Source organism: Lemur catta, chromosome 8 (assembly GCF_020740605.2).
Source record: "Lemur catta isolate mLemCat1 chromosome 8, mLemCat1.pri, whole genome shotgun sequence".
Classification (NCBI taxonomy): domain Eukaryota; kingdom Metazoa; phylum Chordata; class Mammalia; order Primates; family Lemuridae; genus Lemur; species Lemur catta.
The window spans coordinates 62,871,954-62,895,608 of NC_059135.1; the positions used below are offsets into that span (position 1 = coordinate 62,871,954).

General features: G+C 34.3%; 1 protein-coding gene across 1 annotated transcript in view; it reads right to left on the minus strand.

The window, feature by feature from the left end:
- Positions 1–1,278: 1,278 nt before the first annotated feature.
- Positions 1,279–23,655, minus strand: part of PSMD14 (proteasome 26S subunit, non-ATPase 14) — a 101,645-nt gene continuing 79,268 nt past the window's right edge. The window contains exons 9-12 of the mRNA XM_045559946.1: positions 23,571–23,645; positions 20,368–20,493; positions 4,132–4,194; positions 1,279–1,694 (exon numbers count right to left, since the gene is read on the minus strand). Of these exons, the coding sequence (XP_045415902.1) occupies positions 1,596–1,694; positions 4,132–4,194; positions 20,368–20,493; positions 23,571–23,645 (363 nt within the window). The 3' untranslated portion in view covers positions 1,279–1,595. The remainder of the gene's footprint in view (positions 1,695–4,131; positions 4,195–20,367; positions 20,494–23,570; positions 23,646–23,655) is intronic.

The following is a 23,655-nucleotide window of genomic DNA, read 5'->3' on the forward strand; positions in this document are numbered from 1 at the left end:
AATATTAAGGCCTTCTTCTGAGGACATACTGCACCAAAAAACCTTGACTGACTCTAATCAAAAATATCTGTGAAATTACAGAACTTCATAAAGGAAAAAATCATATCCAAAAAGCCTGCGCACCAGTTTGAAGCAGGCTACTAACTGCCACTAACTTCCACTTATATTTTAATTTCAAATGGTTAGATGTAATTCCAACAAGTCAAATTAATACATATTACATGTCCTGCATAAAATACATTACACTGTATCTAAAAGAATAAACCACAGAACAAGCAAGAAATGCTTGGAATATCTTATTCCACCAAAAAGACAGCGTGAAATATACTGGGAATTTAAGCCATTTCTACTTTCAGTTTCTGGTAACTTTATTAGTTTCTGGTAACCAATAAGAACCTAGAATTGCTCAAGTAGGACAGTAATGTGGTACACAGTGGCACTCATAACACTTCTATTAGACTAAGTCTACATTCTAAGTCCCTAAGTAAAACCTTCCTTTAATTCTAAGTCCCTAAGTAATATTCTCACTATAGTTTCACAAGGTAGGATGCAGACTAGAATTAAATCTTTGTCTGACTCCGTTCTGCCATACCCTTTGGTGTAGCCAGTATTGTGGAGAACCACGAATACTAACAGGGGCAGTTACTTTTGTACATCGGGTTAAGGGCTGAAATCATCTACAAAAACTGTCATTAGCCAAAATTTTATCTCCATCAGAAAACTGGGCACTTTTAAGATAATTTAGCACTGCTGAGAGCAAACAGTAACAAAATTATTGCTTATAAACTCATGATATTAAACTCACATTATGACTACTTTTGTCATTTTGCCTTTAAGACATTATATACCTTCTATGGCTATCTTAGATGAAAGTCCAGTAGAGTTTGAAGCAGCCGACTGCTAGACAGTCGCAAAACTGTTGGTGGAATATATTCTTTTAAAACATGATAAAGCCTAAATTAAAACTGTCCCCTTTTTCTTCTTAAATGTATTCCTCCAAAATCCTGAAAGTATGTTAAGAAGATACTGAGTATACCATATTAGCTTGTGACAAATGCTTTTAATAAACTTTGTCAACATTTTTTCTGGTTTACACACTAATTAGGTAGCCATTCATTAATGGCAGTTTGCATTTGTGAAGTTTTATTATCACATTGATGTTCTGTGTGTTATAAGGCCTTAAAATGCAAAGGGAAACATATCTTTGTGTGAGATTTCTAGAGCACTGTCAAATGTTCTTGTCAATTCCACCCAGTGCCAAAAAGACTTCAGGAGACATAGATTGTAAATGTATTTTATTTTGTAAGCAACAATCAAAATATATTTGTGCTACTGATTTTTTCAAATATTAAATGGGATCTTAACAAAATTTGTCCACTTTGATGTATTCTTGTACAACTTTGGAATCTGCAAAGACCCTGACTAAAGAAACAGAAGTAATTGCACAACTGAGACTGAAGGTGTTACAGTGCTGCAAATGATGCCAGATGTCTTACATTTAACCAAATACACCTTCAGAGGTCCCTTGATTTTGAGCATTAGGAACAACAGAGGAATATACACTGAAAGTATCACTAATAGCTTTTTGCGTTGCTTTATTTAAATACGACAGTATCCAACATAGCTGCTAAACACTGGACAATGTTTGAAGTCATAAGTACATCCACATGTTCCTCCAAATGACGTTTGGGGTCCTAAAAGAAAAAAAAATAAGGAAAGAAAAAGAAAAAATAACCATATTATTCATAGATAAATTGCTTAGATTTTTTCAGTAGCTGATAAAATTGGTAAAGAAAACCAGACCTAATTTATATATATTTTACAATTTAACTTTCCTCCTAATATATTGTTGCATTTTTATGATTTCCAAATGTTAAAAAGTTAAGTAGCTAATAAAATAATAGATTACACAATGAAGGATTGATTTACACGATTACACAATGAAGGACTGATTTACACGATCAATGCTATGACTCTGTACCAGAAATTTTTATGAAGAGTAACAAGGAATTCTATACAGCTTGCAATCATCTGATTTAAAAAAATGTGCATTTGTGTATATGTGCCTGAATATATGTGTGTATTCTCTGCCATTCACATATTTTTAATGTCTGAGGGAGTGCTTAATTCAAAGCAGGCATACCAATAAGTAACAGTTCAATGTGAATTCTCATCACTTCCTCTATGTCCTGGTAAAAATCAGAATTCTGTATAATTTTAATATTTCAAAAGTGGTGCTTTAAATGATTCAAAAATATTCTTGCATCAAAAGTCACTGTAGTTTAAGAATTTAAATACAATTTGGATCAATTCTAATATGTTAAGAATGTTTCATGCAGCTATTTTGAAAATGTATCATAAAAAATTATATAGGTACAATACTTAAACTTGATCAAATCTATTTTTGAAATAGACTGAGTTAAAAAACGTGGCTTAAAATTGCATTCTAATAAAGGCATTTAAGTTAAAATGCTTAGTTTAAATTTATGTTTAGCTGTTTCAGCAAAATATGAAAGCTTTGAAATAAAGGATAAATATTATACACAATAAAAAACTTTAAAGCATTATTTTCTTATGGCTATTGTTAAAATACCCAAGACCTCTTAACTTTTAAGTAAATGTTCATCATTAGAATTATTTCTTGGCTGTGCTTTTCTAACCCATAATTTCAATACGCTGATTTCATTAAACAACACAGGGAGATAACATGCTACAAATAATTTCAAGTGACTAGACTACAATATTCTTTTTTATTTCAGAAATAAGCGTTAGGGCATTTTAGGTGAAAGAGACTAAGAAAGTCTGGCAGGAAACAAGATATTGGTTTGATTCCATAACAGACAGTTTTGCTTTTGCCATGCAGTAGACCAAACCAGTGAGGTATGTACTATATTTTAAAAAATGATTCTGATGATTATTAAACTTTGCCTGTTATATATTTTTCAGTTTCACTTTTATTTTAATTTAGCCCTTTTATTTGCTGCTGTTAAATAAAATCTACATCAAGAAACTACAGCCTCAGAAAGTCAATTAATTTAAAAAATAGTTACTTAACTCTATAAAGTGTAAGGCTGAGTTAGTGATCTAGTATTACATATTAGATTAAAATAAGTGGAAAAAGATAACGAGGGTTATATGCTATAAGATGGGAAAATAAGAGGAACTATATTTCATTTTGTTTTTGGGAGGTACTTGTTTTTAAATTATAATATTCAGAACATAATGACATTTGATTTCCTTACTTATGATATATGATAAAGTCAGACCTTTGCCCCTACCACTCTGTTGGAGTAACTGGTTTTATAGTGAATTGATAACATGCTTCCCTCAGTTATCTACATTACTTCTTGTGGCAGCTGGGTGATTCTTAGAGATTTCCCATCCAAGAATGGTCCTGGCCCAAACCTACATAGCTTGTGAGATGTGATGGGATCAGAGCATATGGTAGGATGGCTGAAAGCAAAGACAGCTTAGTGTCTTGCATCTGAAATATCAAGATTCTGCCAACATCAGCAATATGATAACCATGTTCCATGAAATGGAAAAAAAAATGTAATCAACATTCTTTAAAAACAGTCTAATTAATCTGTAGATTCCTTTAATTGGTTGGTATGCTCCACCACCCTCAGATAATAGAGACTAAAATATATATTTCATCTTAGAAAAGTGAAAGAGCAAATATTTAAAACCCTTTCTCTTCACTCAGTATATCTTCTATCACCAAGACTCTAAGCTTTCTCAGGAACATTACCTCGTATTGATAAAGTATATCATTCAAAAAACTGTTACATACATGAAACACATCTACCATTCTCTTATCTTACCTGGTCTATAGTAAAAATAATACTTGAAAAATTAATTCAGGACACGTGTCCTAATTTATTTCTAGTAAATTATTTTCACTAAAGATAGTATCTCATAGGTATGAATTTGTGATTTACTTCTCTATAGATAGCAAAGAGAATTTAACATCAAATAAATCCAGTGACCTTTAAAATTAGTATCACATTTGCATGACAAGAAAAATGTAGAGTGAATAGACAGAAAAAAATCATTTGGGCCCTAAAATAGTTTTAATTCTATAACAACATGATATTGTGTGACTGCATAACCTATTACAGTATACCTCACCTGCTTGCCAACATTCTTTATTGCCAGCTGTTCAGGTGTCATCTTATCTTCTTCTTCTACAGCCTGTGAATGAAACACAAAGGACAGAGTTTCGAATTCTAAATTCACTTTTTCTACTGCAGAATAATCACCAAAGATAATGGTGATCATAACTTTCATTCATAGAACCTTTTATTCAAAGAATCTGTTGAACAAAAAAGCAATTTTGCTAATCTGCAGAATAGCCTTCAGGGTAATGAAAACTATTATCACCATCAGTTTGAAAACAAGATTTAAGAAATATGTAAATGGTATTGAAAATATCAAACTGGATCACTAAATGGTAGTGTTAACTGTTTGGAAACCATTATTGTATTCTTTGAGAGATGAGGGGATAGAAGTACTTGAGGGAGCACTTATAGCACTGTGGTGCTAACTACTTTTCTTCTGGAAAATTTCTTTTCTAATTCTGTCTTCATAGTAGTTCTCCCCAAACTTCCCATTTCTTTATCTCCTTTTTTCTTGTCAATGTAGCCTGCCATATCCAGCACCAACTTAACTGTTAGTGGCACTTAGGATCAAAGGAGGTGCTGACTTGATCCACTTAACAAATCACAAGGTTTTCACTTTTAATAATGTCACATCTTTAAATTTCTAAAAGTAATACATGTGTCCAGAAAAAAACTCTCAATACTTCACTCGAGGAATCTTTAGTAACCATGAAGGAACAGAGTCATTTGAACTTTTCAACATCAAAAAAATCACCTGAATTAAAAACCTAATCAAAATTAAACTACCAAACCAAAACACATGCAAACCACTTTCCACTACTTTCAGAGTTAGCTACAAACTCTTATGTATATGTATGATCATAACTTTCTAGCAGAGAAATTCTGAAATAATTACAGCATTCATATTAGCTACCACCACTGTTCTCTCCCAATAATGGCACCAACACAAAACCTCTTAATTGAAAATTCTAAGTTTAAGGAACCTTCTTAGCAATTTGGGTATGTTATGGCCAGATGACAGGACTCTAAATCAGGTGAACTCTTGGTCTACGATTTATTCATAGCATCTGATAAATGGAAAAACAAGAAAATTTAAAGATCACTAACCTTAAGAAATGCCACGAGAACATTTACTACAAAGATGGTCACAAAAAGGGGTGATATGGTAGTGGCAGAAAGCAGGAAACCAAAATCCCAGTGAGGGGTAGATTTGGATAGTCTAAACTTAATAATCTCACAGCTGCCAAATTTCTTCATGTGTGAACAATGAACATGTAGAAAATGCAATCATCAGACATTTCCCATAAACTGGAAGTTTGGCTGCATTTCACACCTTCTTAATAGTTTTGTAAACAGAGAACTTGAAAATGAGCAAAGATGGCAAGTGTCTAATTTTATAAATGGACAAACTATCTAGAGAATTTTCCACAGTAGAACCTGCCTAAAGAGAAAAGATGGCAAATAAGTATTGTATCTACTGATTATTAGAGGATATGTATCTACAACACACTATTTGAAAATGCATTTATGATTCATAAACCTGAAAGAAGAAAAAGTAAAAGTTAATAACACGCCAAATCTAGAATTCCCTAGACAGAGAATATGTTCATTTTCAGAGTCAGATGTCACTCTATTATTCTCAGTTAGTTATAAAAGTATTTCCTAACTGGGAAATTGCTTCTCCCACTATTTGATGTTTTACATAAACGGAAACACTCACAACACAATAGTTTGTTTCTCTAAATTACTTTTACAGATTGTGACACTATACTTTATTGACTTAAGCATATTAGATGAATGGAACAATTCATCTAATAGTATTAGTATTAGTAGTTCTATGAACATGCCAACAACAGTACTTACTGTAATATGTATTGGAAGGAGACAAGAATTTTGGAATTTGGCTCAAAATACCAATCCACATACAAAGTAGTTATTAGGGACTATTTTGAAGTAATGTAAATACCAAAGATGGCAGATATACAAAGATGAAGGTCAAAAGCATTTAAAACACTGATCTCATTTCAAAGGTTAAATAGGTGTAAAAAGCTCTAACTCAAATTTTTAAATCTTTTATGTCATTTAACCACTTTACCAATTAGTTTTTTCATTCCCAATAATTAAAAGAGAGTTCACAAACTCTTTGAGAAGTGCAGATGGTAAAAAGTACTCCCAGCCATAGATGCCATCTGGGAAATGAGGAGCAGCTGTAGATTTAGGCATGTACTAAGGTTGCAAACCCCCATGACAAAAGAGTAAGCATATCCCTTCCATTCTAAGATATTCCAGTTCGGCACATCAAGCCCCTAAATATTTTCTCCATCTACCTAAGTTACCTGTATCTCATCTTACCATCTGGGCAAGACCAGTTTGTCTTCATTCACAGTTCTAATCTGGCTAGTCACCAGGAAAAATTAAGAAATGGTAGTAGCAAAAACAAATGAAATTCAGGCACAGGCAGTGTCCTCACTAGGGAACTTCTGTGTTTATGGCAACTTCTGTGATTTGGCGTCAAATTTTGCTTTTGCATCCGTGCTCTTCGGTTTACTCAACCAACAAAAAAGCACTGAAAATGTTTGTGGCTATTCACACTAGAAACGTTTTTAACAGTTTATCAACAAAGACCCCCAGATGGCTATCCCATCATGCACGGTCTGCACAGTTCTAAGAAATTCTTGGAATTTGGTTTGCTATGTGATCATAATCCCCTCAGATGTACCCCATATCTTAAAGAGGCTTTTACTAAACCCATTAACTTCATTCTCTTTTTTCTGCTAATGGTCTAGTTTCTCAAATAGAAAATCTATATCTCAAATTCCACCATTTTATTTACCTTTTAAGAAACATGGATTGCATCTTTGGCACTTCACTTACACTCTTCCAAGGATCTCTACCATGTCAATTCCGATGGACTCAGTTTTCTTAACATTCTGAATACCTTTAGCTACTCCATCACCTGTTTTCTCTTCTAGTTCTTTAGCCTTTGCTTTTGACACCATGTCCTTATTCCACTTTACACTTCTCTGACTACTCCTTGGGCTTCTTTTTTCCCATTGACATGTTAACTTTTCACTCTATAACATGCTATGATCCCATTTAAGTCCATGCTTTTTAATATCACCCATATGGCAATTCTGACATAAAACAAAGCACAAACTGCTAAAATGGCATATGCTAATTGTTTCACCATTAAACAACCTCTGCATAACAGGTAATGGATTTTAAGACAATGTATTTTATTTTGTGATTTTTATATTTATTTTTATACTAACTATATAACTAAAAATAACATTATGAATTATAGGGGTAGAGAATAAATTTAAATAAACACCTTTTATAAAACATACTCGGGAAAGCAAAATTAACAAACATGAAGCAATCAGGAAACTATCTGAGAAGATATGAGGCTTGAGTATGAAAGACATTAAAACTAGTTTTTCCTCTACTGTCACTAATTAAACATCAACATATACATGCTTTTTCAAATATTAATTTACTGAATCCTTAAAGCATCCCAATGAAGTAGTGAATCTACATTTTACATATGGGAAAAAATTAGGCACTGTCTCCTTGGGGTAGCATAAATTAATTCTACCATAAAAGGAATTTTTCAAACTCTTCTTGCTGCTTTCAAGGAGCTTACATTTGGGCTTTACTTGCCTGTAAGTCTCACATTATAATGCAGTATAAAACATACAAAAAAAGGAATGCACACAAAGAACGATGGGTACATGGAGGTAAGTAAATGTACCTAACTTTTCCTTGTTGATCACCTGGGGAAAGAGAGAGAGTCAGCGTGACAGCGTGCAGAATACACTAGGGAAGAACACATCATATGATACTTAGTAGTAATAGGAAAAGAGAAAAATCCTGGAGAGAGACTGGCTATGGGAGAAGAGGAAAAAAGATGAGTCCAGTTTCAAGCCTACATGATGCCTAGGAAAACGAGAGTGCCAATTATAACCAAACTGGTAGAGGGAATTGTACTGAAGAAGCAGAAAGCAGGGTAGACAACACTGTTCACTTGTGAAAAGTAGAATTCGAAGTAAATGGGACTTGCAAATGGAAAGGTCTCAGAGACAGGGGAGATGAGAATGAATTTCAAAGGAGAGGGAAAAAAAGAAATTTCAAAGTGGTTAGCATTACCATGAAAACATATATATGTGTGTATATATCTCTTACATACATACATACGTGTGTGTGTGTGTGTGTGTGTGTGTTTTAAACTGGTATAAAAATAGAAAAGCAAAGGGACAAAGGCTAAACCTTGGAACTGCTCATAGCAAAGGTAGAGGAGAGGGTCTGGCTAGCAAAGACAGCAGAATGGTAGTTGCTAAAAAGTCAGAAGAACCAGAGGAGTGTATGGACATGAAAGTAAAGGGAAGAAACTTAAGAACTTCAAGGTATGAAGTGAAGACAAGAGGACAAGGAAAGTAACTGAAAAAGAGAGATGCAAGATTCAGTGTACTAAGAAAACAAATCAATCACCTCTTTTAACAAACTGGAAATAGTAAATTGTCATCAGCAACCCACTCCATCATGGAAAGGTTATGCCTCGAAGAACATTGGCAGACTTAAAGAAAGAATCAGCGACCTAGGAGGTTATATTTCATCCAGTTATACGATTTATAACAATCCTAAGAAAGAGATGGGGGCAAAGTGTGCCATTATAGAGAACAGTTGAAGGTGACCTTTAGAAGGCGATACATTTCCTTCAAAATTTTAGCAGTTTATGTTTCGTTAATGTTAGTTGTAATAAACATTTTTGGTAGAAAAATACAAGTATTGCATCATTTAATTCATTCAACAAATACTTATCGAGTATCTACCATTTATCTGGTAGTGTGCTGGAGATAAAATGAGACTTGGTATTTGAATTCACAGAGCGTGTAGACTAGTTGTAAAGCCAGGCAATTAAAAAAAAAGAATTAGTTTGACAGAAGGACAAAGTTCTTTTGGCATATAAAGGAGTTAATAGCACTCATTTGGTGGTACGGTCTCAATAGTGAGAGAGGGTTGAGCTGAGAATTGAATGAAAAGGCAGAGTTGGGATGGGAGTATGCTTCAGGCCAGGACGCAAGGAAAAGCATTTTATGATAGAAGAACTGCAAATTACTCAATATTGTGACAACATAACAGTGATAAGAGATAAAGCTATACAAGCAAAGTGGAGCCAATTCTGGTTTGGACTTCATTCTAAGACAATGAGAAGTCAGTCATAAAAGGCTTTTTAAAAGCAATTGTAGTGAACCAATTTGCATTTTTTAAAATGAGGTAAATTTCATGTAACATAAAATTAACCATTTTAAAGTGTAAAATTCAGTGGCATTTAGTGCATTCATAATGTTGTACAATCACCTCTATTACAAAACATTTCATCACTGCAAAGGGAAACCTAGTACCTATTAAGCTGTTACTTGCCATTCTTCCCTTGTCCAAGTCCCTGGCAACAACCAATCTGATTTCTGTCTCTATGAATTTACCTGTTCTGGATATTTCATACAAATGGTATCATATAATACATGACCTTTTGTGTCTGAATTCATTTACCATAATGTTTTAAAGGTCTATCCATGTTGTAGCATGTATAAGTATTTCATTCTTTTTTATGGCTGAATAATATTTCAATCCATGAACACACCACAATTTGTTTATCCATTCATCCACTGATGGACATTTCAGTTGTCTCCACATTTTGGCCATTGTGAATAGCACTGCTATGAACATTCACGTACAAATTTTTGTTTGAATACCTGTTTTCAATTCTTTTCGGTATATAGCTAGGAGCAGAATTGCTGGGTCTCATATGGTAACTGTATGTTTAACTTTTTGAGGAACCACCAAACTGTTTTCTACAATGGCTATACCATTTTATATTCCCACCAGTAATGTACACAGGTTCCAATTTCTTCACACCCTCGACAATACTTATTATTTTCCATTATTTGATTATAGCCATCCTAGTGGGTATGAAGTAATAACTCATTGTGGTTTTGATCAGCACTTCCCTAATGACCGTGTTGACAAACATCTTTTTGTGTGTTTGTTTTGGCCATTTGCATATCATCTTTGGGGAATGTCTATCCAAGTTTTGGTCTATTTTTGAATTGGACTGTCTTTTTGTTGTTGAGTTGTATAAGTTCTTAACATGTTCTATACTTGATCTTAGCCAAAAGGCCAAGAAGTGATTCTTGACATATTCTCAGATACAACTGGCAAAAACTTTCTCCCATTCTCTAAGTTATCTTTTTTCTGAGTTTCTTTTGATGCATGATCAATGTACCTTTTAGAAAGACCATTCTACAGCATAGAAAATGGATTTGAATGGGAAAGACTGGAGATGCAAGAAGACCAGTTAGGAGGTAAGTTAGTGGCAGTGGCTACACAAAGAAGATCAACTTGAAAATTTAGTTAGTAGACTGGCTTGCTGACTGACAGGATGTAGAAGAAAGAGGGAGGCATCAAGAATAATATTAGTAACAACAAAGTGGTTGTAGCCATCATTTTATTAAACACCTATCATGTGCCAGATGCTTCAGGTGTAATTCACAATCCTTAAAATAACCTCATTTTAGAGATAAAGGAAACAGGGTTCAGAGAGGTTGACTTGCTGCTAGCCACACAGGAAATAAGCAATGAAACTGTGGCTTAAACACAATCTCCAAAGACCTCAACGACACATTCATGGCAATTAGGGAAATCATTACTTTTCAATGACACAACCAGAATAGTAATGATAAAATCAAATCCATGATTTATTAAGTGGACCTGAACAGCATAGATTCATTACAAAAATTTTACAGAGAATCCAATTTTAAAATGTAATTCCATAAAATAGGGATGAAAAATATGGATCATGTGTATATGCATGCATTCTCATGTATGTGTGTTTGTGTGTGTGTAATACAAATTGTAGTTCAGCTTGTTGAAAAAAATTTCCATGGCAGAGTCTGCTAGCTGCCTACCCAACAAGCATCTTCCCCTCAGTCTTTTGTAACATAACCCTGATTTTACTAAAGGCATCAATGCTCTCAGCTAAAAGACTGTAACCCCACAACTTAACTACTAATAGCCTACAACTCACTATCTTACCGATAACATAAACAGTTGATTAACATATATTTTGTATGTTATATATATTATTAATATATACAATATAATGTTACAATAAAGTAAACTGGAGAAAAGAAAAACGTTATAAGAAAATAATAAGGAAGAGAGAATACATTTACAGTACTGTATTATTGATACTGTAAGTTTACGTCATCTGTTTACACAATGAGTTGTCTGAAATAGTGAGCAACCACAGCTGAAGACCTCAATCTACAGTATATATCAAGCAATTCAACTTTTTCTTGTCATGTCATGACTTTTCTCTGCTTCCTGAAAGCACTTCTTGAAACCACAGCATCACTAGTGGTATTTCATGACTCCCATGGTGTTATTCAAGGTTTACAGTATTGCTCTAAACACAATGAAAAACACAATAGAACCACAAGCGATCACTTTTTACTGCGATATGCAGTTTACTAGAGAGATGAACTGCTCATGTGGAGATGATTAGCATCATACGGTGTTTTAAGTGAATACTTATAACACTTGAGCTCACTCTAATAGCAAGAGGAAGTGGCAACAAAATTATTACAGGAGTACTATATATATAGTTAATTTTATGCAGTTATAATTTAATACTGAATCTTTGTTTAGATTTCTCTTAACTGCAAATGGCACCATGCACAATCTGTAAGTTTGTGTTAAGTTTTGATACATTTTAACTTTTTATAATGGTATATATTTTACAGTAGTAAATAATAAAGAGACCAGTACCTACCCCTGTTTTATGGTAGACTACTTGGTTCATCTGCAAGTTTTTTCAAATTGTTGCAAATCTCCAAAAATTTTTCCAATATATTTATTGAAAAAAATGTACATCTAAGTGGACCCATGCCGTTTAAACCTATTTGTTCAAGAGTCAACTGTAATGAGAAGTGATGGAAAGGATCCTGAAAAGGAACTGATATATCCCCATTTTGCCCTCCTCTTCCTGTTGCATGAAACTTAGATGGGATGGCTCAAGCTCTAACAATCATCCTGAATGATCATGAGGTGACCTAAAGGATGGAAGCTAATACAAGGAAACCAGAGCAGATAAATAGAAGAAACCTGGGTCTCTGATGACTTTGATATTTCATATTGTCCTTGAAGTTCAAGAGACATACCTTTCTATCTTGTTTAAGCCATTGTTATTTTAAGCGAACACAACCTCAGACATAAGTAACATTTGCTAACTTGCTTAATGCAAAAACTGAAAATAATTCAGGAGTTACATATAGAATTCCCCTACTTCCCAACTTGGAGGTGACACTGTTACCAACACAATATGTTGACACATATGTGAGATAGAGATACTTTAAAAAACGGAGGGAAGGTAACATGGTAGGAATTTTTGATTTTGTTATACAATTTAATTTTTTACACCTAATAGCAGGTTGCAGGTATTTCTCTGAGTTAGTTCTTGTGGAATTTTATTTTTCATAATAAATCCTTAAAAGAGAACATGTTAAAGAGTTACATGCACTTAAAATTAAAAGAAAGCCTCTGAAAATGTTATATCAATTACTTTCCCTCTAGTGATACATTTTCCTAAAACTTTTGTTTTAATTTAAAAAGAAAAAAAATTTGTTAACTTTTTTTCTTTGACTACTTAATAAAATTGGAACTTTCTTACATTTATATGAAATTTGTCTTTTTCTTCAGTAAGTTTTTTTTGCTCAATTTATTATTTAAAAAAATTTTTATAGGAATTCTTTGGATATTATACATTTTTAGGTCTAGCTGTGTTATAGGTACAAATATTTTCTCCCACTCTGACTCTTAACAAGCACTCAATAAATGTTATACTTGTATTAAAGATAAACTTTATTGTCAATTTATCAAATTTTTAAAAGCTCACATTGATATTCTTAACTAGAATTGTAGTAATGTTTAAGCAGCTTGAAAGCAGCTTTACAATATTGAGTCTTCCCATTTGGAAACATGGTATATCTCCATTTATTCAAAAATGCTATTTGTTTTCTTCACATAAGCCATATATATTTAAATTTCTTGTGACAGTTATTCCTGAATATTTTATAATTTTAGGTGCTATTGTGAACTGATTTGCCTATTATATTTTTCAACTGCTTCTAGCCTATGTAACTGTGGTTACCACCTACATAATTCTTGATTATAACAGTTCAAATAGTTTTCTAGTTTGTTCTCTTAGATTTCTGTGTTTGATTGCAAACATATCCTATCATATTCAAATAATGATGATCTGGCCTGTTTCCCCCAATATGTATATCTTTTGGTTTTTTAATCTTAATTTTACTAGCAAAAAAAAGAGATTTTCCCATTTAATACAACTACTGTAGTAAACCAAATGTAATGGTATATGTACATATTTTATATATAAGCACATAAAAGAAATATCCAAACTTTCTTTCAGATTACTAAGTAGGTCAGTATTTCCACCTGAAAAGTAAATTGTCAGATTTCAAAATTTATAGAGCTACATGCTTGAAAACAAGGCAAATTTTTGTTTCTATGCTATTCTTAAAATGATCTTTTATAATTCATTTTTCTCCTTGTACATTCATTTACAAATATGTAACCAAATATTACCAAAATGAAAAAAAAATAGCAGCTGCATCTTGGCATGAATAAATTAGGAGATTTGGAAATAACAAAACTGTGGGTGTTGTAGTTCAGTAATTAGAACAATCAAATGACTAATAATAATCAGGCAAATTTTCTGTGTGGAATTCAGACTTGCAATTGAAAACTTGGGACATAGGAATTTAATTATTTTCTAACCTTCTTTCATTTTAGGATCTAACTGGCACCTACCAGTAATTACCTTAGTTTAAAACACCAACCAATTAAAAAGAATACTATGAAGAATTGGTAGCTTGGGCCTTTCTTTTTATATTTTAAGTGTTACTAAAAAAATCCACTGTATTTCTTTCAATCACAGAGGGAATTACATTCCCAAATTTGGACTCTTTCATATCACAGCTTACACATTGTTTTCATTTTATAACCAAATCTTACAAGTTTTTGAGTACTACAGAGATTTTTTAAAACTGTAAAGTAGGAAAAACTTCTGTGGATGGGCAGCAGTAACCATAAATAGGTTATTTCCTGGCAGTAGTATCAATATGAATTTACTTACACATGTAATGTTACAGAGAAATGAAAACCATTTCTACAGTCTGCTGAATAATAACAAGTCATAACTTTTTTATTTATAAAATGTTAATTATTTTAAATATGATAAACTATTTCTTTATTTAATCTCCACAACATGAAAACATATACTAGAAACATTGAAAATATTTTCCCTATCATCTAGCACCAATGGGGATTTCCAGTTAAAACACTATAATTAGGGTATACTCTTCAAAGTCAAACCTAATTCTACTGGAATTTAGTTTGCATGGGCCCATCAGCTTTATTGCAAAGCTTGATTCTCTCAAAAGACTTGTTGCTACACTTGATAAATTTTATATACTGTCTTTTAGATAAAATCTTTTCGTAAGATGTATTTATTTTAAAAAAGGAAATACTACCTTTTGGAGTTAACAACCAATATCAATCTTAAGAATGACCCTGAAATCTTGAGCTCTAGCCCTTATCATTAATTTTTGATACCACTAAAAAACTCTTTATCTCCTTCCTCAGTCCTACTACTTCTCCCTAAATTGGAAATCCTGATGGTACCAATATACTTTTATTCACTTAGGCAGGAAACTTTGAATTCATCTTTGATTCCTCCTTCTTCTTTGACCTATCTAACCAGTGTCATGCTTTATTTACTTGCCTATTGATACCTCCATTGCCACTGCTACTACAATAATCCAGACATTTAGTACCTTTTATTTGGGTAATAGCAAGCTCCTCTTAAATAGGATCTCCATTTCAAATCTCCTCTTACAGCATTCTTCCTTCTTCTATACTGCTGTGAAATTATGTTTCTGAAGTCAGGTTCTAGGCATAGCATGTCTCTGATCAACACTGGTAGAATCATCAACCTGAATTACATATCATGGTGACTCATTAATCCTCTCTAACAATTGTGCCTCAGTATTCTCTGCTGTTTTATCAATTTGTCTAGTTATGGTGCTAGCTGATATTCCTGATATTCCAAGTCCTGTTACTTGACTTTAAAAACTTTTTAAAACTTAATTCCCCACCATGTACTTCATGTAGTACAGCCAAGCACACTGTTTCCTAAACACGTCCTATGCCTTTTTTTCCCCCAACTCCCCAACCTGCCCCTCCCCACCTCCACATGACTCTGGTAACCACAATTCTGCTCTCTACTTCTACAAGTTCAACTTGTTTAGATTCCACATATAAATAAGATCATATGGTATTTGTCTTTGTGTGCCTGGCTTATTTGACATAACATGTCCTCCAGGTTCACCCATGTTGTAAATGACAGGATTGCTTTCTTTTTAAAGGCTGAATAGTATTCCATTATACATATAATATATACACACCACATTTTCTTTACCCATTTATCTGTTGATTGACACTTAGGTTGACTCCATATTTTGTCTATTATGAATAATGCTCCAGTGAACATGGAAGTGCAGATATCTCTTCAACATATTGATTTCATTTCCTTTGGATGTATACCCAGGAGTGGGATTGTGAGACCTATCCTATGCCTTTTCCAACTCCTGGCCTTTAACCATGATGTTTCTTTTGCCTCGACTGATATTCCTCCGTATGTTTAAATCTTACTCATGCTTTAAGGCCTAGTTCACACACACAGTCTATTCTCTAAGACTGTGGTCCTCAAACCCCCCGGGCTGCAGACCGGCATTGGTCCATGGCCTGTTAGGAACCAGGCCACACAGCAGGAGGTGAGAGGCAGGCAAGCGAGCAAACCTTCATCTGTATTTAGAGCCACTCCCCATCACTCACATCACCGCTTGAGCTCCGCCTCCTGTCAGATCAGCCTTGGCATGAAATTCTCATAGGAGCGCAAAGCCTACTGTAAACTGTGCATGTGCTCCTTATGAGACTCTAACACCTGATGAACTGAGGTGGAGCTGAGGCAGTGATGCTAGTGCTGGGGAGTGGCTGCAAATACAGATTATCATTAGCAGAGAGGTTTGACTCCACAGAGACCATAATAAACCAATTGCTTGCAGAATCATATCAAAACCCCATCATTGAGGGGCAAGTGACAATTAAGCTGCATCCGGTGGCAGGCTTTATAGTGGCAAGTAAGTTGATGTACTTCAATTGTACTGTTACATCTGGTGGCAGGCTTTAAGTCAGAATCTGACACTTACTTTAATCCACGCATGGCCTGCCCATTATTTTATTTACCACTTCCACCTGCACCTCTTTCTCATACTGTGCACTAGTCTCAATCACAGTTTTAGTAAGCCCACAAGCTAACCCTAGCAAAAATGAACAAAAACCAAACGTCACTATAGAGCTTCTCTGAAAAGGGCGAAAGACTCAATGACGAGACAGAAAAAGACTCTAAGACTGCCAACAAAATGAAAGCTACATTTAAAAGAAAATATCAAGAGTCCTACTTAAATTACAGATTCATTGCAACAGGTGATTCACATTCTCCAAGCCCACTTTGTATATGTGACAACCAGCTATCCAAAAAGCCATGAAACCTTCAAAACTGTTTCACCACATAGAGACCAAGCACCCTGCATTAAAAGACAAACCTTTGAAGTTTTCCAAAAGAAAAAACCGTAAACACGAAGAACAGAGGCAATTATTGAAGGCCACCACTTCATCAAATGTGTCTGCACTGAGAGCATCATTCTTAGTGCCTAACCACATTGCTAAAGCTGAGAAGCCCTTTACTATTGGTGAAGAGTTGATCCTGCCTGCTGCTAAGGACAGTTGCTGTGAACTTTTAGGAGAGGCTGCAGTTCAAAAGGTGCCAAGTGTTCCTCTTTCAGCCAGCACTATAACTAGACAAATTGATAAAACAGCAGAGAATACTGAGACACAACTGTTAGGATTAATGAGTCACCATGGTATGCAATTCAGGTTGATGATTCTACCAATGTTGACAACAAGGAAACAATGTTTGGTTTTGTGTGATATATTTTTCAGGAAGATGTGCATAAGGATATATTATGTGCACTTGTGTTGCCAGTCAACATCACGGCTGCAGAACTATTCAATATTCAAGTTTTTGAATGATTACATATCAGGAAAACTGAATTGGTCATTTTGTGTCAGTATATGCACGGACGGAGCAGCTGCCATGACCGGACGGCTTTCTGGTTTCACTACTTGGATCAAATGAAGGTCGCTTCTGAATGTGAGTCTACGCACTGTGTCATCAACAGAGAAATGCTGGCTAGCCGGAAAATGTCACCTGAACTAAACAGTGGTTTGCAGGATGTGATTACAATTATCAACCACATTAAAATACATGTCTTTAACTCAGTCTGTTCACGCAGCTCTGTGAGAAGATGGACACAGAACATATGTTTCTTCTCTTATACACAGAAGTGAGATAGCTTTCTAAAGGTAGATCATTGGTCAGAGTTTTAGAGTTATGAGAGCCACTCCAGAGATTTCTTTTGGAAAAACAGTCACCACTGGCAGCACATTTCAGTGACACAGAATGGGTCGCAAAACTTGCTTACTTGTGTGTCATATTCAACTTGCTCAACGAACTCAATCTGTCACTTCAGGGGAGAACGACAACTGTGTTCACGTCGGCAGATAAAGTGGCTGCATTCAAAGCCAAACTGGAATTATGGGGGTGATGAGTGAATACTGGGATTTTTGACATGTTTCAAATATTAGCAGAGATTTTGAAAGAGACTAAGCCAGGGCCTTCTTTCTCCCAGCACCTATTTCAGCTTTCAAAAGAGTTTGAGCATTACTTCCCAACCACAAAAGACCCCCAAACTAGGAAAAAATGAATCTACGACCCATTTGTGAATAAGCCAGGTGTACTGACTTTGTCCGTGCTAGAAGAGGATCAACTGCTTGAGATCGCAGATAACGGTGGCCTTAAAAGTGTGTCTGAGACAACTTAAAATATATGTTCCGGATTAAAGTCAAGGTGGAATATCCTAAGATTGCCATAAAAGCACTGAAAAGCTTGCTTCCACTTCCAACATCCTATCTTTGTGAAGGAGGGCTTTCTGAAGTGACAACAACCAAAATGAAATTACACAGTAGACTGGACGTAAGCAACACACTTTGGGTGTCACTGTCTCCCATCACCCCCAGATGGGACTGTCTAGTTGCAGGAAAACAAGCTTAGGGCTCCCACGGACTCTGTAGTATGGTGAGTTGTATAATTATTTCATTATATATTACAATAAAATAATAATAAAGTACCCAATAGATGTAATGTGCTTGAATCATCCCCAAACTAGACCCCCACCCTCCACCCTGTTCGTGGAAAAATTGCCATGAAACCAGTCCCTGGTGCCAAAAAGGTTGGGGACTGCGGCTCTAAGACAATCTAGATCTTGCTCAGCTGAAAGTCAGAGCATCTGAACTCCTATAGGACTTCACATGGGCTTCTCTATGGCAGTGTGTCTCTAATGTTTAACTTTAAGAGCATATAAATCTCCTGGAAATCTTCTTAAAATATAGATTCTGAGTCAGCAGGTCTGAGGGACTGCATTTCTAACAAGATCCCAGATGATGCCGATATAGCTAGTCTGTGGACAATTTGAATATTAACCTCCTATGGAACGGACAGATTTTTGCCAAGTGCTCTGGTTACCTCAACTAACTGTTCCCATGTTTCTATAAATGAAGCAAGGATCTCTATTTTCTACTGCAAATTGCACAAGAGACAGTCAATAAATATTTGTAAACCTAACATTGTATAATGTGTAAATCTGTTTTTTCAAATTGAAGGTTTTCAACCCATTAGTGGATTGCAGTCTGTATGTACATGTGACTGTGTATATATAAAAATGAAACAAAAAGAGTCAAATGAGAAAGAAAATAGAATATATCACATGTAATAGGGTAAATACTGTTTTATAAAAATTTTGTTGCAATTATATGCACATATGCACACATTTGTATGTACTGGCTCAAAATGTAAACCCTATCTTTTATGTGGGTTTTGGTCTCAAAAGTTGGAAAATACATATTATGGGTTGAATTGTGTCCCCAAAAGATATGCTGAAATCCTAACTTCAGCAAAAGATTAGAGTTATGCTGCTCTAAGCCAGAGAATGCTCATAACTACCAGAAGCTGGAAAAGGCAAGGAAGAACCCTTCCCTACAGCTTCAGAGGGAGCAAGGCCCAGCTAACACCTTGATTTTGGACTTCTAGCCTCCAGAACCGTGAGAGAATAAATTTCTGTTATTTTAAGTCACCCACTTTATGGTAGTTTGCTATGGCAGTCCTACTTAACTAACACAAAATGGAAGATATCTTTTATCATATTTCAATTTTTTTCTTAATTTCAGAATTATAAAAAGAACACAAATCTGTGAGCGAAAATATTATCATGGCCATATACATTTTAGCACACAATAAACATTTTCAGGAGATCTGGGAAAACATGACTATTTTAACATTCTCATATAAAGTGATCTCCTCTACTTACTCTTCTTTACATCACCCTGTTTATTTTTTTCATAGCACTAATCAAAATGTATTACGTTGTGTCTATTTGTTTATCTTCTGTTTCCTATACCAGAAAGGAAGTTCCCTGAGGACAGGAACCTTGTATGTCTTGTTTTTTACCATATCCCTGGTGCATCATGGCACATAGATTTTAAATAAATAATTATTAAATGAGAAACAGAAATGTTCACAAAATAAATTATACATAGCAAGTAAAAAATGCTGTTATTATTGTCTACACCCCCCCTACTCCCCTTCCCTTCCAAAAAAAGTCCCCTGAAAAATGAAGAGATTTCAAATGTCAAGTTGTATTACGCAGTCTACAATAGGGGTTGGCAAACTCGGCCCACGGGCCAAATGGGGCCAGCTGTCTATTTCAGTAGAACCCAGATACATTTATTCCTTTACATATTGTCTATGGCTGCTTTTGCACTACAACAGCAGAGGTGAATAGTTGCAAGAGATTGAATGGCCTGTAATGAAAATATTCACTATCTGATTTACAAAACAGGCCTAGGTTTAATTATTTATGTTTATACACTTGGCATCTAATCATACATATTTCAAAGATTATAAAAAACAAATGCTGGAAGCAACTTTTACCTTATTATAATTCTTGGCTAATTCCAACATCTCTTTTACCACTGATTCATTGTGTTTACAATGTTCACTGTAGTCCTGAAGTGTCAAACCTTCCATCCAACTCTTCTTGTGCAAATTTAGCAACATCTAAAAAAAATATTAAAAAAAAGTAATTCTTTTTCTGCCGTGAGGATATTCCCTTCACTTGTCTTGAGAAAAAATTTCACAAAAAAGCTTTTGGAATTAATGAATTGAAATTTATTAATTCAAATAAACTCCAATTAGAATTCTCCTAAATTTATATTACTAATAATATAACCTAACCTAAGGCATGCTCCAAGCCCATGGCCTTTGTATCTGTTGTCCTTCTACCTAGAAGGCTATTCTTATCTTTGTATAACTCACTTTCCTTAGAGATAGATGCCTTTCCTTATAATGCTACCTAAAAGTCACCCCACACTATCTTAACAAGCCTTTTTTCTCTTAACCTGTTTACTCCATTTCTGTCCCACTAAAGGAGAAATCAAGAGGGCAGGGACTTTACCCTGTTTATTTCAAGATTACCAGGATCTAGATTCTAGAACAGTATCTAATCATAGCATTCAATATCTGTTGAATTAATTAATTAATTAAACTCTTATGTCACACACAGGATCTCTAATTTTTCATATAGCCTAGGTTTCAAATGTCAAGATAGATAGTAAATACCCCATTTATTGAGTGACATTGTGACAATCTTTCTGAGCCTCAATTTATCTATGATTTAAGGGGTTGTATCAGACAACCTCAAAGTTTCCTTCAAATTCTAATATTCCATCTATAATTTAAAAACTTAACACTTCTTTATTGTCAGAATGAAAAGCCATGAAGCTGGGAAGTAAATCAAAGTTTTCATTTAGCTACCAATCACATCAGAAAATTGGGATAGGGTCCTATATTAGTTAGTGATCATGAAACTAAACACCTTAGTTCAATGTTTCTCAAATTGGACTCAGAGTTCTGAGTATGTATTCTTGGAAGTTCATAAGTTTTCAAGTTTATAATCTTAAGACTGTTTTTCCTAGTCTTACTCCACAAATTTTCTTCAGGTGAGGACTATCATTGACTATTTTTTTTCCTTCTGATGATTGACAAATTATTAAATGTGAAAACAAATGGGGGCTACAAAATGATTGTTGTTGTTTTGTCATTAGAACCAGTATACTTTAAATGAGACCCCTGAGCCATAAGAATCTGAAGATGTACTTGGAAGTATATGGGTTTAGTTTAGAAAAATTACCCTATGTGTTTCCTATAGTGGAAAATCAGTTGCACGTCAAAATCACCTATGAGGCTTTTCAAGACACAAAAGCTCCCCCATTTCCCTTCCCCAGGGTCAAGAATTCCTCCATTCCCTCTCTATGGCTCCAAGGGCAAGAATACTATGCCAAAACATTAGAAAGACCTTACACAGGTGACTCCAATTTGATTGCTTCCCAACTTCCCCACTGATACTGTCCTAGAAAATAGATCCTTGGAGAAATTTTGGTGAAGCTACAACTACCTATGCTATAAAGCTACCTATAATTAAGTATTGAGAATTGGATTTCCCTAACACATCAAAAGCAAACAATGAAAGTTCCAAGGAGCAGCAGGATATTCCGAAGCACCATGCCGGGGCAAGGATTCCATTGGAACCCTTAGGTAAGGCTTGGGGTTAAGTATACAGGTTGGCTGAATAAGGGTAAAGGCAGGGCTTTTGTTACCAAGAATGCAGCTGAACTTAGCTATTAAGAACAGAAGCATAACATTAATTAATATGTTTATGTATGTTTTTAACACCAAGGATAATGGCTAAGTTTATGAGATACCCTCCCCCAGTCCCCATAAAAAGTAAAATTGATGCAATTAGCTGGACATTTCCAAATAGATGGATGTCAGATATGACTGATAAAATATTTATGTAAATGAATTTTCAGTTTGTACCTGAGAAGTGCCCTTTTTCACAGCCTGAACTCATTTTACGTAAAATTAAAAATAAGTGTTGCAAATGGACTTCAAACAATTAACTAAATTTATCATGGCAGAAATAAACTTTGGGATATAAGTAACAATTAGAAGGAGCTTCATAGGGGCTCCTGCTCCCCTCATTCATCACTAGGCTCAAGTACCTGGGCCCTTCAGATGAGTTTATAGGTGGCTTTGACCTTTTAAAGCAGAGGTTTACCAAACTTAAAAAAAACAAAAATAGAATTCTTGTTTCAAAGAAAATCATATTGCACCTCCTCCCCCAATATATAAATTAGATTCAAATGGAAGTTATCTGGTTGAAAGAGGAGGTAGGTCTAGAGGGCCCAACTTACTCTGCTCTCTGCTTGCCATACACCAGAATCCCTTTCTCTAAGGCTCCTTTGTGAGAGACAGTTTCAAAGTAAGAATGGTCTTATTTTCTACAGATTATTTATCACTTTCAGAATTGAGAGTGGATTCACTAACCAAAACTGGCTATCAACAGTAAACTTAATATTCTAAAAAAAAAAAAAATTTAGAAGTCTTTCCCAGAGAAATACAAGAAACTAATTTGGTGGATGACTAATTATGATAGTAAAAGGGGAAAAAGTGGTTCAGACTGTAATTTAAAAAAACAACACAGTTAAATATTTGGCATTAGTTGAAAGAAAAAACTGTGCTAGCAATAACCCTAAAAGAGTAGAAACAAACAAAATAATGCTAACGTACTAAAATACTAGGTAATGTTAAAAAGTAATCAAATTTGAAAATTATTTGGTATAAAAAGGGATAAATACCTAGTTCAAAATATGTGAAAACACAAAACTGTTTCCCTTTGACTCACTTTTAGTTTACTCTGGGTAAACATGGTATGTTTTTAAAAACTACACACAATTTAATTTATTCCTTTCAAATTTAGTAATTATAAAAAGGCATTTCTTTGGAGAAGATAATCAGAAAAATCACAGAAGTAAGAGAAATATTTTTATGATTTATCATAAAACCAAACTGGAATGTTTATTTCCTACTTCCTCTTCTACTTTAGCATCTACTAAAACTGTAAAATATATCTTTCAATATGTCCAAAAAGAACTCCTTTATTTTATACTGCAATTCATCAAGAATGGAAAAATATTTGGAAACATCAAAAGAGGTCAACAATTCTAATTTAAATCATATACCAGGTAATGGTTTGAAAAAGATTTCCCTCCTCCAAGATAAAAATTTAAACTTACCTTCTGTTCCAGTTCATTTTTCCGATAGTTAATAGTAATGGAGTAATAATGTCTGTTTAGTCCATGAATTAGTGCCTATATAGAT